Genomic DNA, 15,272 nt, shown 5'->3' with positions numbered 1-15,272 from the left:
TCTTAATATACTCCTTTACTCCTCTCTCCCATAAATCACTAATATCTATTTCGCAAATACCACCAACTCCTTAAATAACCAACTGTTCAAAAAAAAAAAAAAAAAAAACTAATTTTCTTCTTTCTCTTAGTGGTGACCGATCATCTTTTTCTTCCGTTGGCCTCCTCCATTGACAAGCGCTGTCGTTGCCTCCTCCTCTTCCATTGGCAAGCCGCCACCGTCTCCTCTATCGGCCTCCTATTCCTCTATCAGTCTCCTCTTCCTCCAACAAGCCACTGTCCACACTGCCTCCATCGACACCTCATCCTTCTCCTCTAATTAAGCTCGGGCTCGACTTAGGCGTCTAGCTCGACTTGAGTTGAGCCGAGCTGAGCCTAAACATCAAATTATGTATGAAACTAATTTTGAGTCGAGTTTGAGCTAAAGCTGGCTTGCTCAGGCTTGACTAGTTTATACCCCTACATCCGGATCGATTTAGATCTGGTTTGTAACATTGTTTACGGTAATGTTTAAGAGGTTGTAGTTAAAATCTTCTTATAACCCCAAAAAAATCTCTGAGAAATTTCATATCAAATAAAATTGCTAATGGAGACAATAATTATATACATGTATAAATTATTCTACGCGGTAATTACGTGGATTAGAAGTCATATAATATTATAAATAATTTTTTAGTCACATGCTTAGCTAAATTGTTCGGTATGCGGACTTAAAATAGTAGAAAATCCTACTTTCTCGCCCCCAACTGCCAGTCCCTGTGTCTCACCCACGGTCGTTGCTTCTTCCTACCTACCACAATCTCTAACCCTCCACGACCTCCGACCTCTCACAACTCACAAGCTACAGAGGTAGGTGTGTGTGTGTGTGTGTGTGTGTGCGAGAGAGAGAGAGAGAGAGAAGACGATGGCGGGGAAGGCGAAGGGAAGCGTGTGGGAGATCTCGGTGGACGACGTGGCTGCGGCGGGGTTGCCGGCCGACGAAGCAGCAGCCTTCCACACGGCGCTCCATCGGGTGGCCGCGGCCGCGGATAGCTCCAGCGAGAGGGCGGAGGCGGCGGTTTGGGAAGCGGTGGCGGCGGCGCGGGTGCTGAGGCCGGAGCATCCCCACACCCTCCACCAGCTCGTCTACTACTCCGTCTACGCTCGATGGGATCTCGCCTCGCGAGGCCCACCGCCCTACTGGTTCCCCTCCCCGTACGATTTGCTTTGATCTGATTTAATTTTAATTAGATACGATCCCTCCAATGGGCCCAATCCCTCTTCCTTTCTGCCCTTTCTCGAGTAGTTTACTAGTTTACTCTTCTTTTTCCAATTCAAAACTTACGTTTAAGATTAGAGTTTTGCTATAGAAACCCAAAATAGCTTTCAGATTGTACTTTCTTCCCATTTTCCGTTTCATTGCAAATTCTTCTTATTTCAAGATTTTCCCTCGTCTTACCTTTTTGTAATTTTCTGATAGCTCTAATTTTTATTTAATGGAATATAGTGAAATGATATGACATGTTATGTTATTAATTTATACACAAAATATAGATTATTTTAGAGGGAACTCTTTTTTATTAGATGAGACTGGGTGTGAGGAAATAGTTATGACCATTTTAAAAATTTTTCCTCCTCGTTCTCGTCCTCTCCATCGTCATTTTGAAAACTTTTTTTGGCTCAATTTAACGAGGCGTTCGTAAGTCAGCCCTATAAAGAAAATGTTAGGTTTTAGGGTTTTGGTGGGGACATTTTGCAAGAGAGAAAGTGAGAGATTTTGCAAAAGGAGAGGGGTCTATAAGAGAACACTTCTTTATTATAGTTGAGAGAAATTGGAAAAGAGAAATCCTTTCTATTTGCATTAGATTAGTGAATTGAAGATTTGCACCACCCAAGGACGTAGGCATATTGTCGAACCATATAAATTTTTATATCTCTTTCTCTCTCTACTCTTTGTGGTTTGCATGTTTGGAGTTTTTATCTGTGATTAACTTGGTCATTTGAAGATCTTTACATCTAACATCTTAATTGTGGATTTCTCATTTAATATTTAATATTATTTTTGCTACTGTTTGATTTATTCTTATCTTTTGCTATCTTATTGGATTTGTTTGTGGGTGTTTGAAATCACTTTTGTTCCCTTCCACCCATTGGACATCTATCACAACTCTACAATAGAATCAGAATCTTTTCAATGTAAAATCCACTCGGCATTATTTTACATGCGTTGGAAACTTATTTAATTCTAAAACTTTATCTCTAATGAGTGTCTTTAAATTCGATCATTTTGGTCACTTAAAATTAATTTGAATATTATAATTTATAAAAGACTCTTCTGCTCATTTCTTTTGCATAGAACTTCGATTGATGATATTTTATATGCGTTGGAAAACTTTATTCAATCCTCTACAAATTATTCCTTGACAAGTATCTTTAAATTCGATCACTTTTAAGACTTAAATTCATTTAAACATTATAACTTAAAAAAATAAAAAGATCTACCTTACGTAAGTTTAAGTTGCCCTTCCTTTTACCAATTTATTTTTTTAATTATAATATTTAAATTAATTTTAAGATATCAAAATGATCAAATTTGAATATACTCATTAGAGATTAAGTTGTAGAGGATTAGATAAGAACTTTCCAACGCATATAAAATATTATTAATCAGAGTTTATATGCAAAAAATATGAGCAAAATAGTGAGTATATATATAGAGTTTATACGTAGAAAATATTATTAACAATTTTGCTCATATCTTTTTCGGATGAACTCCGATCTATATTATTTATAAACATTGGAAAGTTTATTCACTTTTTTACCATTTCATTTTTAATGAGTATTTTAAAATTTGATCATTTCGATAAATTTAAAATTAATTTACACATGATAATGTTTAAATGAATTTTAAGTTTTAGGGATGATTGAATTTAAAGATACTCATTAGAAATGAAGTTGTAAAAAACTGAAAAATCTTTCCAACGCCTACAAAATATCAATGATCAGAGTTAATATGAAAAAAATATGACAAAAAGAGTGAATGAAAATAATTTTATTATTCAAATTAGCAAGTTTAAAATTTAAAACTCTGAACCAAGGATTTCAGTTTCGGCCGATCCCGAGTGGGATCGGCCGAAATGGATCGGATCAGCTGGTTTTGGCCTGCAGCAGGCAACTATCAGCTGCTGTGACAGCTGCTGCTGACAGCAGCTAGCTGTCAGAGAGAGAGAGAGAGAGAGAGAGATTAAAAAAAAAAGAGGGTGAGAAAGAGAGAGGGTGAGAAAGATAGGAAAAAAAAAGTACGGGAGATAATGAATATTTCAGACTAACAGTTAGAGGGATAGGAAAGAAGAGAGGGAGGAAGACAGATTTTTATTTTTTAGGCTTTATATGTGAGTAATTATTATTTCTTATTTTCTTATAAATTTTTCTAAATTTTTAGAAATTTTTCAATATTTTTAATAATATTTAGAATTTTATTAAATTAAAATAGTCCAATCTGATACAAGCGGTCGATATGGCCGATACGTACCGTTTTTCTAGACAGCCGATCCTGATACCAATTTTTGGAACCTTGCTCTGAACAAGTCGAAATTAGAAATACTTATTAAAGATGAAGTTGTAAAGTACTGAACAAAGACTTTACTGTATTGCAGTAAGGAGCTGAACAAAGACTTTACTGTATTTTTTATAGTGCCTTTTGTCAAAAAAAGAAAAAAAGTGCACTGCATATATTTAAAAATTGATAAGGAGGAAAACGAGGATGAGAATGAAGAACTTAAAAAATGGTCACACATATTCTCTTATACACAGCCTCACCTTATAAGGAAGAGTTCCCTTGAAATACTTTGTGTGTTTGCATATGAATGAAGAATTTGTCTTATCATTTCTCTATTTTTTATTAAATAATAAAAAGAGTTGTTGGAAACTTTTAAAAGGTAAAACAATGACAAATTAGTCAAAAACAATGAAATAGAGAGAATTTGGGAAGAAAGTGCAACTTGAAACATATCTTAGCTTTTTAAAGAAAAAGTCTCTGAAAAAAATGTGTACTTTTTTGAGGTTAAATTAAATTATAATGGTATTTTAGTAATTTGGTTGGTAGTTGGTACAGATAATGGTTATGTTATCCTGAGCTTTAAAACGTTTCTTGGGAAGTTGAGGGCTACATGCTAGCCCTCCTTGCTTGAATAGTGGAGTTGAAAGGAAATATATTTTCCATGGAGGTTATATATCCACAATTGGAAATTTGTACCTCTGTCGTGTAATATATGTGTTCATTTTTTAAGCTATCATTAATTCATTGTTAAGATTACAGTTGCGGCCGTATACAAGCTACAACTTGATTTCTGGATTGGTTAGAGATTTTCTTTTTTAAAATAAATCTAACCGGCTATATCTAGATCTTCTATCCTAACTCAATAAATATATGTAAATAGATGGGCAAAAAAATTCCTAAATTTCCATAGGTGATTTCCTATCCTGAAATTGCTTTTGGCTCTAGATATAGTGTACTATTAAATAAAAACATATGTTAGTAGCAAGACAACATCTACATTAATGGAATGATTGCAGGACACTTTGTAAACAAACGAATCTCGGGAGGTTGATGGAAATTTATGGACCGAAGCTTTTAGGATCACTGTATCAGGACCCAATTACAAGCTTTAGTCTATTCCAGAGGTTCTCGGCGCAGCATCCAGAGGTGACTTTCTATACACAAGTGGCCTCAACATATTATTCTTTTTCTATTTACTGCTTGTTGTGATGATTTTTGGCAACTTCCCCAGATGTATTGGCCAATTGTTGTGAAAGAGATCTCTGTCCAGTTTCAGCAAGCTGCAAATTCTATTCTTGATACTTCAGACAAACAAAAGGATGGTGGAACATGGTTCGAGGGTGCAATGTTAAATATTGCTGAATGCTGTCTGTTACCAGTGCAGTTTCAAAATAAAACAGATGACAGTGTCGCTATTGTATGGAGAGATGAGGGTTTTGATAATTCGCCAATAAATTATATGTCGCTAAGGGAGTTACGTGATCAGGTGATGTATGTATCATTCCATTTTTTATCTCACTATTTGGTACCAAATCAGAAATAGCATTATTATTAGTTCAGGACATAAAGCATGATATTTCACATGTGTTGTCTGTTGTCCTATTTTATGTTCCTTGTAGTGGATTATAGAGGATCATTCACTGTGTATGATTTCCAGGCTAGTTGCGAATGCACTTGATACAATGTTTACAAAGGGAGATGCAATTGCCATAGATATGCCAATGACATGCACTGCAGTTATTGTATACTTGGCAATCATCCTTGCTGGATGTGTTGTTGTATCGATAGCTGACAGCTTTGCAGCAAAAGAAATTGGTTCTCGCATGAAGGTTTCTAAAGCAAAAGGAATATTTACTCAGGTGAAGTTTCAACTATTATTTTTTAAACAAAGATTTCACAAAATTCTTGTTCACTATAAACATCTTTGTGTTACTTACAAAAGAAGTCAAAAGAATCTTTTGTATAATGTAACAAGTCTAATGTTATTCGCAATCATATCTGCTTCATTCATCTTTAGCTTTTATAACATAATTATTAGAATCCAAGATCCATATTAGATTTTATAATCATTTTAGCTTTTGTAACATAATTATTGGTAATTGTGTAATAATAGTTATAGTATTCTTATTATTCATAATTCCTTATATAATATAAGTTTTAACATTTCAGGATTACATTATCAGGGGAGGGAGAAAGTTTCCTCTTTACAGGTAATGTTACTCCACTTTGTTGAACTAATCTATGCATATCTACTATCATTTCATACTAATATCAATTTCAAACTTAATGCAGGAAGTAAAGAATATATCATCTTACATTATTTCACTCTTTCTAGAGAAGAAAAAGAAATAAACAAATCTAAGTGGGAATTGACAAATCAAATTAAGCTGTTAACCATAAGGTTTTAGAAGTCATTACTATTGAAATAAATATTCACAACAGGGTTTTTTTTTTTCCTGTGAAGACCTAGTAAAATTTTACTGAAATAAGATATTTTCTGGACACCCATTTTCTTCTTGTTCCACTTTGCTTTGTCTGATGAATGACATTATTTATCTTACTGAACATGGCAAGTCAGTCTAACAGTTTCTTTATTCAGTCGTGTGGTAGCAGGAACTTCATGTAAAGCCATTGTGATTCCTGCTCTGGGAAAGGATGTGAGAGTTCAACTAAGAAATGATGATTTGTCCTGGAAAGATTTTCTCTCGCGCACTGCTGGCCTTAAAAGGTAGCCTCAACTTCTGTTGCACTTTGTCACTTCAAGTTTCTGTAACATTGAACTGGCCTATCAAATGCTTTCTTTAGTGTTGGATTTTTCTAACCTGCTATTGTGAGCACAATATGTTTTCCATCCTTTTCTCGATCCATCATTTTGTCAAAATATCAAGATATTTCTTTCCTGGTATGTACTAAACTACTAATTGCTTGTTAATTTAAGTTGGGATCATTGTGCTATTCTAACAACAATATTAGGGAAGCTGATATATTGATTTAATCTTGGATATCCTGGAAAAAAGATCTCACAGAGACAGACTGGCATTCACCAAAATTACATGTATACAAGACGCATTATCGAGCCTCTGCCATAGCTTGACCAATATGACATTCTAAAGCATTATTTAAAGCTGATCTTCTTCAATATTTTTCTTTGTAATCTTCATTGATTTATTATTTTGGCATGATTTCCAATAGGGTATAATTTCTTATTTGTCATCTTACAAGAGTCTTTTAGTCAATTTGGCTGAATATTTCTTCCAATCAATATGTTACAATGACCCTCACTTCTGCCAACTCGGAACCCACAGTGAACCTATACTTCTCTGTGCACCCAGAAGGAAGTTTAAAGAGAACACAACAATGATTTTTGATAGGTTAATCTTATGCATCATATTTTGTCTCTGATTATTTTATTTTATCTCCATGACATCTTACAATGCTTGTAATTGTTTCATTGTACTAAAAGCTTTTCCTTAGCAGGCCATACAGTTATGCTTCAGTTTATCAACCTGCAGAGCATGTGACTAACATATTGTTTTCTTCTGGAACAACCGGTGCTTTTTCTTATCCTTGCATTTTCTTTTATCTGCACTACTTTGTCTATTTCGGTCCATTTATTGTTTATTTATTTGCTCCTTCACAGGAGATCCAAAAGCTATTCCATGGACACAACTTTCTCCAATAAGATCTGCAGCCGATTCATGGGCACATACTGATACTCAACCAGGAGATATCTTTTGCTGGCCAACCAATTTGGGCTGGGTTATGGGGCCCATTATGGTGTACAGTTGTCTTCTAAATGGTGCTACTTTAGCACTATATCATGGATCTCCTCTCGGACGTGGCTTTGGAAAATTTATCCAGGTGATGGCAGTAAAAGATTTCCAATTACTTCAATGATTTATTGTCATTTAGCTTGACAAGCAAGGATGATTCCCTGGAACTTCGATTAGGATGCTGGTGTGACAATGCTGGGAACAGTACCAAGCCTAGTGAAAACTTGGAAAAGCAGCAATTGCATGGAAGGACTCGACTGGACAAGGATCAGGTGGCTTCTGAAACGTATCCTAATTACAGTGCTTCATCTCAATCTGATAGAAGGAAATTTTGCTGAACTATCCTTTCAGGTTATTTGGTTCGACAGGAGAGGCTTCCGATGTTGATGATGATCTATGGCTTTCTTCACGAGCCTCCTACAAACCCATCATTGAATGCTGTGGCGGCACAGAACTTGCATCCTCCTACATACAAGGAAGCTTGCTGCAGCCACAAGCTTTCGGAGCATTTAGCACTCCAACCATGTCAACTGACTTAGTCATATTTGATGAACGTGGAACTCCTTTTGTAAGTAGTTGCTTCTTAGTTTTACTTAGTTGAGCAAATATTGCATCAAACAAATGAAAGCTTGTGTCTTCCATTATAAGCCCAATGATCAACCTTGTATTGGAGAGGTGGGTCTGTTTCCTATACTCCTGGGGGCAACTAATCGACTACTCAACGCTGATCACAAAAAGGTCTACTTTGACGGAATGCCAACTTACAGAGGAATCGTAAGGAATTTCCATTCTTCTGCTTGTTCACTACATGTAACAATGTGCAGCTATTTAGATGATCTAATATTTATTCTGTGGTTACAAAGTTGCCACTGAAGATAGTCTAGACTGAGAGGTTCTCATTATTCTGTCTGTCTTGCCACCAGAAACTCAGAAGGCATGGGGATATAATCCAAAGAACTGTTGGTGGTTATTACATAGTACATGGTAGGGCAGATGATACCATGAATCTGGGGGGCATCAAGGTGATAATACCACCTTTATCTTTTACTTCTCCATGTTTTCCAACAGAATCACAACTCTGAAAATGGTAAGTTGATCTAATTTTCTGTCCTAGCAGACAAGTTCGGTGGAGATTGAACGCATATGCAATAATGCTGATGAGAATGTGCTAGAGACAGCTGCTGTTAGCATTAAATCTAGTATTGGAGGACCTGAGCAGCTGGTTGTCTTGGCAGCACTGAAGAACAGATCGGTGGAGTTCGACACTAATATGCTGAGAATAAAATTCCAAAAAGCCATCCAGAGCAACCTCAATCCTCTCTTCAGGGTATCTCCTCTACTTGGAATACTAGATTCAGAATCTATAGCTCACCACTGCTGCCGCCTTCTAATCAACTTTATTATTGGAATAAATCTAGATTTCTTCCTGGTTTCTGCTTGAGACGATTACTAGTTTGATTCCTAATCTTGTTTACTTAATAGGTAAGCTTTGTCGAAGTAGTTTTGATTCCTAATCTTGTTTACTTAATAGGTGAGCTTTGTCAAAGTAGTTCCAGAGTTCCCTAGGACTGCCTCAAACAAATTGATGAGAAGAGTTCTTAGAGAACAGCTAAAGAAGGAGCTCTCAACGGGCAGCAAATTGTGATAGCATTATTATCTTCTGATGGGTAGCTCAATGGCACATAATTACTTCACAGACACCGGAATAAACTGGGGACCATCCTATATTTTGGGGAATAAATGTGCTTCAAATAAAATCTACTCTGCCGAAGTGCTCATTGGTTCGTGCATGCTTGTATTTAGCGAGTTATCTGATCGTACAAGAGATGCAGTGTAAGAACGAAAGACTTAATTATTGAATAGCTTTAATAAATTTTATTTTATTTTTGTTGAGAGAGGGTAAGTTATATTGGATATTTGGATATTATACTTTGGTGTGATGTTCTTAAAGATGCTAAATTAACTTATAATATTAAGTAACCATATTTTAATGATGCATCTCTTTACGTAGAGTCTCACTGCATAAATCTAAGCATATTAATATGCTGCATTTTGACAGTCATTCAATTAAACTAAACACAATTTTCTCATCTTTAATGAAAAGGGAAGGAAGCTCTACTTTTTTGAAAGGAAGCAATAGCACTGCTATTTTTTTAACTATAATATGATGACAAATTTAAAAGCTATTTGCTAATGGTGTTTATTTAAAATTGTAGCTATGTTCACATATGCAGTATCTACAAAAGTACAAAACAAATACATCCAACCAAACCAAACAGCCCTTTATGTTTAACTAGAATGCAATGCATTCCTATCAGTACTTCCTCAAATAACAACCACCAACTCGAACTTCACCACTAAAATTCATTATTTCAGCAAGATTACATGAAAAAGGCTTCACAACCACTTGGAAGAAGTGGAGCTGTAGGTTGCGGTATGCATATATATCTGATGTCTGATGCTGAGCAAAGTAATCATTCTTAACGGCAATAGTTGGACGAGTAACAGTATACCACCAGCCAAAATGTAGCATAAATTAGAACAATGGTCAGAGGGGAAAATAAAAGAGTAGCAGTTGCTGATATAAGCAGATCAATTGGCTTGTGAGAAAGACCGATGGACTTGTACCTAAAAGAGAAATGAAAACAAAAGAGAAGAAAGGAATAAGTTAAATTAGTTCGAAGAAAAGGAAAGTGAAGAATTACAAGAAATTCTTAGGTGGATTTTGTGATTGTGACAGAAGTTGGCCTTCGCTTCTGCAGAAAAAGAAAAACAGAAGGAATCTATATTCTATACCTCATGTTTCTTCACCTTTCTTATACGAATGGCGCCAACCACCTCATCTCTGAACCATTTCCATTGGACAAATAGTATATCTTTTTCCACCTCTCCTCTGAGAATGTCTCACGCCGTATAAGCCTTTGCCTGCCAAGCAAAGAAATATCACGATTCATGAGGTAAGTCTATATAAGTAAATGGGGTTGGATAAACCATTCAGACATAGAAAAGTTGAACCCAGAGAAAGTATACCAAATACAACTTCAAAAGAAATAGAGATGAATTTAAGTTCTTTATCTCTTCTGTATTTCAAGAGATCACTGAAAAGAAAAATCCTTTCCATTATCCAGTGGATCAATTATTCACAAACTTTTGGAGGAACCAAGAATGCTACGGTGGGAGTCTAAGGAGAAGTTTCTTTGGAAATTACATGATCATATCAGCATCAAGAGCTGAATTGATTTTTGAGGAAATGAGAAGGCTTTGGTGGCACTGAGTACATCAACCATGATTTGTCGAGAATAAGTCAAAAAATGTTTTATACTGTAAGAGAGCCACCAACATAGGAATGAAAGGAGGATCTAAAATTTATAACAGAAAAGCAAGTGCTTCCAAGAGAAACTTATTTAATAAAAATAATAATGAACTAATAGAAGTCAACCTAAGTAAATAGTTTTTGTTCATTAAATCTTGATATTATAAATGGAAATGAAGCATAGGCAATTCCTTTATCAACCAGTGCTACTTCATATTTGAATCATTCAGCAGGTGTCATGTCTGCCATCAATTATTGCTGCCAAAGATAGTTGACAAATATGCTAAGATAAACAGATAAAAAGTACTTTTCTGCTACCAATTATTTCTGCAGCTTTTAATACCTTAGATAATAGTGGCAAACAGTGGCAGCTTCATCCAATGTGTACCGAGGCAACATGATACGAGCACCTAGAGGAACATCTGGAAGTTCCTGACGTAGTTTGCCAACAGCTGTTGAATGAGAAAAGGCTCCTATCATCATGTCATTATGCATCATTGACCGATAAATATTCACCTGTCAGAAGGAAATATATAGTAAGGAATGGTTACATAACAAAGATAACAGTGGATGGGCTACACATTGGGTTCTGTAATGATCGAGCTGATTCAAATAAAAAATTTGAGCACACAAGACTCCTATCTATGGCAAAGAACTACAAGCAAATGTCTGGACTAAAGTTTCTAGTGCCTCAAACAAATTTCTGGCGGACAACAAACACTAGCAAAGTTATGGATTTCATAGACTCTCAGTTCCTAGGTTCAAATTTATAGCCGTACTATTGCCATTTCATCTTAACCTTTTATTTTACTATCAAAGTTATTGAGCCTTCCACTAGCCATGATCAGCTATGACTAGTGCTACACCTTCCGATCTGTGTATGTTGGATAGTTCTGTTTAGCTTAGATAAACTCCATACTTAGTGCCACCAATATGGATACACAAGAGATCAAGACTCCAACCGTGTGGTTTACGACTTTATTTTTTATAACTTTCATGCATACCACTCACCCCAATAAGAAAGATATTTGCTATTCAATCTATACAAACATACAAGTAGAAGAAGGTGGCACAGGAAATAAAGATGACAACAGAAAATAATCAGATCAAATCACCAGGACCATGAAATAGAAGGAGAAAGCCAAACAGCTTCTGTGACAATTGAGGTCAAACTAAATAGGAAATCCCATATATGAGATGTAAATATTTTGCTACTTTTCCAAAAACAGTCCTATAAAACTTTTGGGATAAGAGTAGCCAGATATAAGATAGTGATGCTTAAAGACCCAACATGTGATATTGCTAGAAACATAGATAATACTGACCATTGAAAGTTCTTTTGCATGAATTGGCCGGCAGGAACGAACAGTAACAGGTTCCTGATACTCGCTGAATGTAAACCAATTGTTATACTGGAATAAGAAACAGAAAGAATGCACAATACATGTCATTTGCATAAAATCATGGAGATATGTATCAAAATGAGTAATTAATGGAAAATCGTCTCACTCTGGATCTCCTATTATACCTGATCAATTGCAAAAAGTACAGGTACATCTTTTACCAGTGATAACTCCTTCCGTAGACGAACCACTACTCCAGCTGCAGCATGTGTGTAAGAAATCCCAGTTTGAATGAGATCATAAAGTGTAGACCCTTCTGGCATTGCCATGGAATCAACTCCTTTCATCATTCCAACACCAGAACCTTCTCCCAAAGGAATGGGATCAAAAATTTGACAAGGCAACTCTTGTAAACGTGACTCATTGAACTTCAGAAAATCCTGAAGTGACGACAAAGTTGTGGTAGTAAGCAAAAGACTGAAGATATCTAATGGCCAGATGAAGCTAAGGATGTAATTTCCACTGTATGCAAATAACAATCCTTTAAGAACTTCCAATAGGATATAAGGAGAATAGAAGTCTCACTCTGAATACTTCATTGTCACCGAAACATAAAAGAGAACTTTTCTGGAGAGCTGATACATAATGAATTTTGACCTCTTCAAGATAATTTGATATAATTAATTTTGTGCACTTCTAGGTTACAACAGATGCAGGAATATGTCGGTATTTTGTCAGTAAATATGTAGAGAATAGATTTGGTCATATTTATATTCACAAGAAAAATTCTGATACTACTTAAATTAATAAGATGATATATATATATATATATATTAATGGCTTCATGGGCTCCAAGTCATTTATTACAAGTTAGGATCAACTCCGAGCTGGACATGAACATAATTGCTTCGGTTAAAATTCAGATCCTATCATTCATTTAGCAAACCATGATCAAATATGAGCTTAAGAGAAGCAAAATGGGTTTGGGTAAGCGTCATTCAAAAGATCAGATACATATCTGATCTTTGACCTCAAAATCATAGTTTAAAGGCGAGAACAACCAGTGGCCTCAATTTGTATAAGTATGCACCATATGTGGTGAGGCAAAGATCACCTTGGGCACATCACGAATACCTAATTGGTACATCCAATAAGCAATAAAAGATGTTAAGGTAGAAAAAGTCAAAGATAAATCAAAGCATGCCCTAATAATGAGATATATCAGAACCATAAAAAGCTTCTTGGAAAATTCATTAAAAAAACATCAACAGGTGAGTTTCAGAAAAAAGTACCTCACAATTAGGAACACATAAATCCATTTTAAGCAGATGAAACAAAATTTTGATATCATCTTTATAAGGCCAAAATTAAAAAAATGATGTGATTCATTTAAATTAGAAGAATGATACCTGTAGGACTTTTGTAGCCTGAACAGGAGTATCCCAAAGATCATTGTAGGGGTTTTTGTAGAAGAATCCACCATGAGTCCAATCTTTACCTTTTGGGACATAAAAGACCAGCCAGCCTTCAGTACGAGCCCAATGGACAAGCATAGCAAGCACAATGCTTTTCCCGCAGCTAACAGGACCATCCAAAACTATTTGTTTCTTTGACTCTGGAACAGAAGAGACGCATTGCAATCTTAAAGAGCTGTTAAAACATGTTCATGCAAATCTAATGAACATGTTAAAAAATCTACTATTATATTCACAAGGGAAGTGATAGAGCACATAAGATAAAGGCATACAGCACATGCGGAATGTATGGATCAAGTAGAGGATTCAAGTCCTAGCTATAAATAATATAAAGATGCCTATCGGCCATTAACAAGAGACATATATAATATATAGTTGACCAATTACAAGTGTCACTCTTCTCCGTACTTCTCTAGATTTGAGGGAAATGTTTCAAAGACTCCAGAATAATGAGCAGTGGTGAATGTTAAATAGAACAAATTTAATAGCCACAGTCACCAAACATTTTCTGACCAGAAAAAGTGGAATTAAATAGTGGGTAGGTTAAAAAATCAGAAGTACAACAGACCATATGGAAGTGATGACAAATAATCCCTCAGCTAAAGTCTACAATTCTGAACTAGAAATATCTTTTATCCTAATTAATCTACCTTTAGACTGATACAATTATTCTCTTAATCACTCTGTGATTCAAAATAACCTACAAGAATAGTACACCCAGGAGATTGTCACTATTTCCAGATTTACAGATTTTAGGTCATGAGAACTTTGAGTTTCTTTCATAATACCCAAACAAATTGTTGGCAAATCCATCATTCAGTTAGCAAAAAAGAATTCTAACTTTATTTAAAAAATAATGAAAAAATGAACTATGGAATTAAATAGCGCATAGTACTATAGCAGGAGCAAGAAGTCTGAACTCACCTTTAAGTTTATTTGAGACTGGTGGATCAACAATCCTCCGGAAATTATCGCGGAGATCAAGAAAGCTCTTCCTCACCATCACGGCACACCTCCGCGTCTCTTCAAACTCTTTCGTCATCCCCACAGGCAATCCCTCCGGCAACATTTCCTTCCACTCATCCAAACTAATTCAAGAAAGAGAAACAAATTGCGCCGTGAAATAACACTAGAAGTTCCAAACTTCATCACAGAAATGGTAAATCTTCATCTCCAAATGCCCCACCTGAAGTCAACGTAAGTGCAAGCGTCCTTGTGAGTGAAGGAGGAGAAGGTCTTGGTGATGGCAAAGAGAGGTCTCCCTTCGGGGCCCAAGTCGAGGGCAGGATCATAGGTCACGGGGAGGGGATCCGTAGGGAGCTCGAACTCGACGTTGAGGTCATCGCCGGCGGATGACGTGGCGTCTGCGCCGGCGGAGGAATCATCGGCGGCGACGCCGCGAGGGTCCTTGGCACGGACCTTACCCTTGTTGGTGGTGGCCTTGGTCTTAGCCTTGGCATAGGACCGAGTAGCTCCGGCACCGGCGCCGGGGAGGAGATCGGAGAGAGGCGAGAAGGGGTTACGAGTAGCTCCGCCTGCGCCGCCAGCGGTGGCGGCGGAACGTAGGACGGATCGGAGTAGCATTCGGATCGGGGTTTGGGAGAAGGGCTTGCTAGTTTGGTTTTGGGTCTGGAGAGGAGTGGGGGTTTTGGGTTTTGGACCGTTGATTGTGGTAAATGTTATTCGCCTTCGCACGGGCCCAAAAGCGGGACAGTCTATTAGCGCGGGCCCGTAATAATTAAGTAATCTAAGTGGTAATGTGCAAAAGTTCAAATGGGCTAGGAAAGAAACAACTACTGAATACCCTTGATCCCTCAAAATGAAATTATTT

The 15,272-nt window shown here is 36.4% G+C and overlaps 2 protein-coding genes across 2 annotated transcripts; one reads left to right on the top strand and one right to left on the bottom strand.

The window, feature by feature from the left end:
* Positions 1 to 745: 745 nt before the first annotated feature.
* Positions 746 to 9,197, top strand: LOC140759013 (probable CoA ligase CCL12). Its single transcript, XM_073095461.1, has 14 exons — positions 746 to 1,193; positions 4,554 to 4,683; positions 4,769 to 5,028; positions 5,195 to 5,396; positions 5,707 to 5,747; positions 6,137 to 6,265; positions 7,015 to 7,088; positions 7,178 to 7,398; positions 7,488 to 7,582; positions 7,662 to 7,878; positions 7,959 to 8,084; positions 8,234 to 8,332; positions 8,428 to 8,637; positions 8,842 to 9,197. The coding sequence occupies exons 1-14, from the start codon at positions 904 to 906 to the stop codon at positions 8,953 to 8,955; spliced, it is 2,208 nt and encodes a 735-aa protein (XP_072951562.1). The 5' UTR covers positions 746 to 903; the 3' UTR covers positions 8,956 to 9,197.
* A 301-nt stretch (positions 9,198 to 9,498) lies between these two features.
* On the bottom strand, positions 9,499 to 15,098 carry LOC140759703 (uncharacterized). The gene is made up of 8 exons (XM_073096336.1): positions 14,628 to 15,098; positions 14,366 to 14,529; positions 13,376 to 13,581; positions 12,152 to 12,406; positions 11,949 to 12,035; positions 10,967 to 11,139; positions 10,107 to 10,235; positions 9,499 to 9,938 (listed from the first exon to the last, which is right to left on the bottom strand). The coding sequence occupies exons 1-7, from the start codon at positions 15,023 to 15,025 to the stop codon at positions 10,127 to 10,129; spliced, it is 1,392 nt and encodes a 463-aa protein (XP_072952437.1). The 5' UTR covers positions 15,026 to 15,098; the 3' UTR covers positions 9,499 to 9,938; positions 10,107 to 10,126.
* Positions 15,099 to 15,272: the final 174 nt, after the last annotated feature.

The sequence above is a fragment of the Typha angustifolia genome, chromosome 4 (assembly GCF_048772165.1).
Source record: "Typha angustifolia cultivar Huaian chromosome 4, ASM4877216v1, whole genome shotgun sequence".
Classification (NCBI taxonomy): Eukaryota; Viridiplantae; Streptophyta; class Magnoliopsida; order Poales; family Typhaceae; genus Typha; species Typha angustifolia.
The sequence above is the reverse complement of the archived record's forward strand: the minus strand, read 5'-3'. Positions and strand labels throughout refer to the sequence as shown.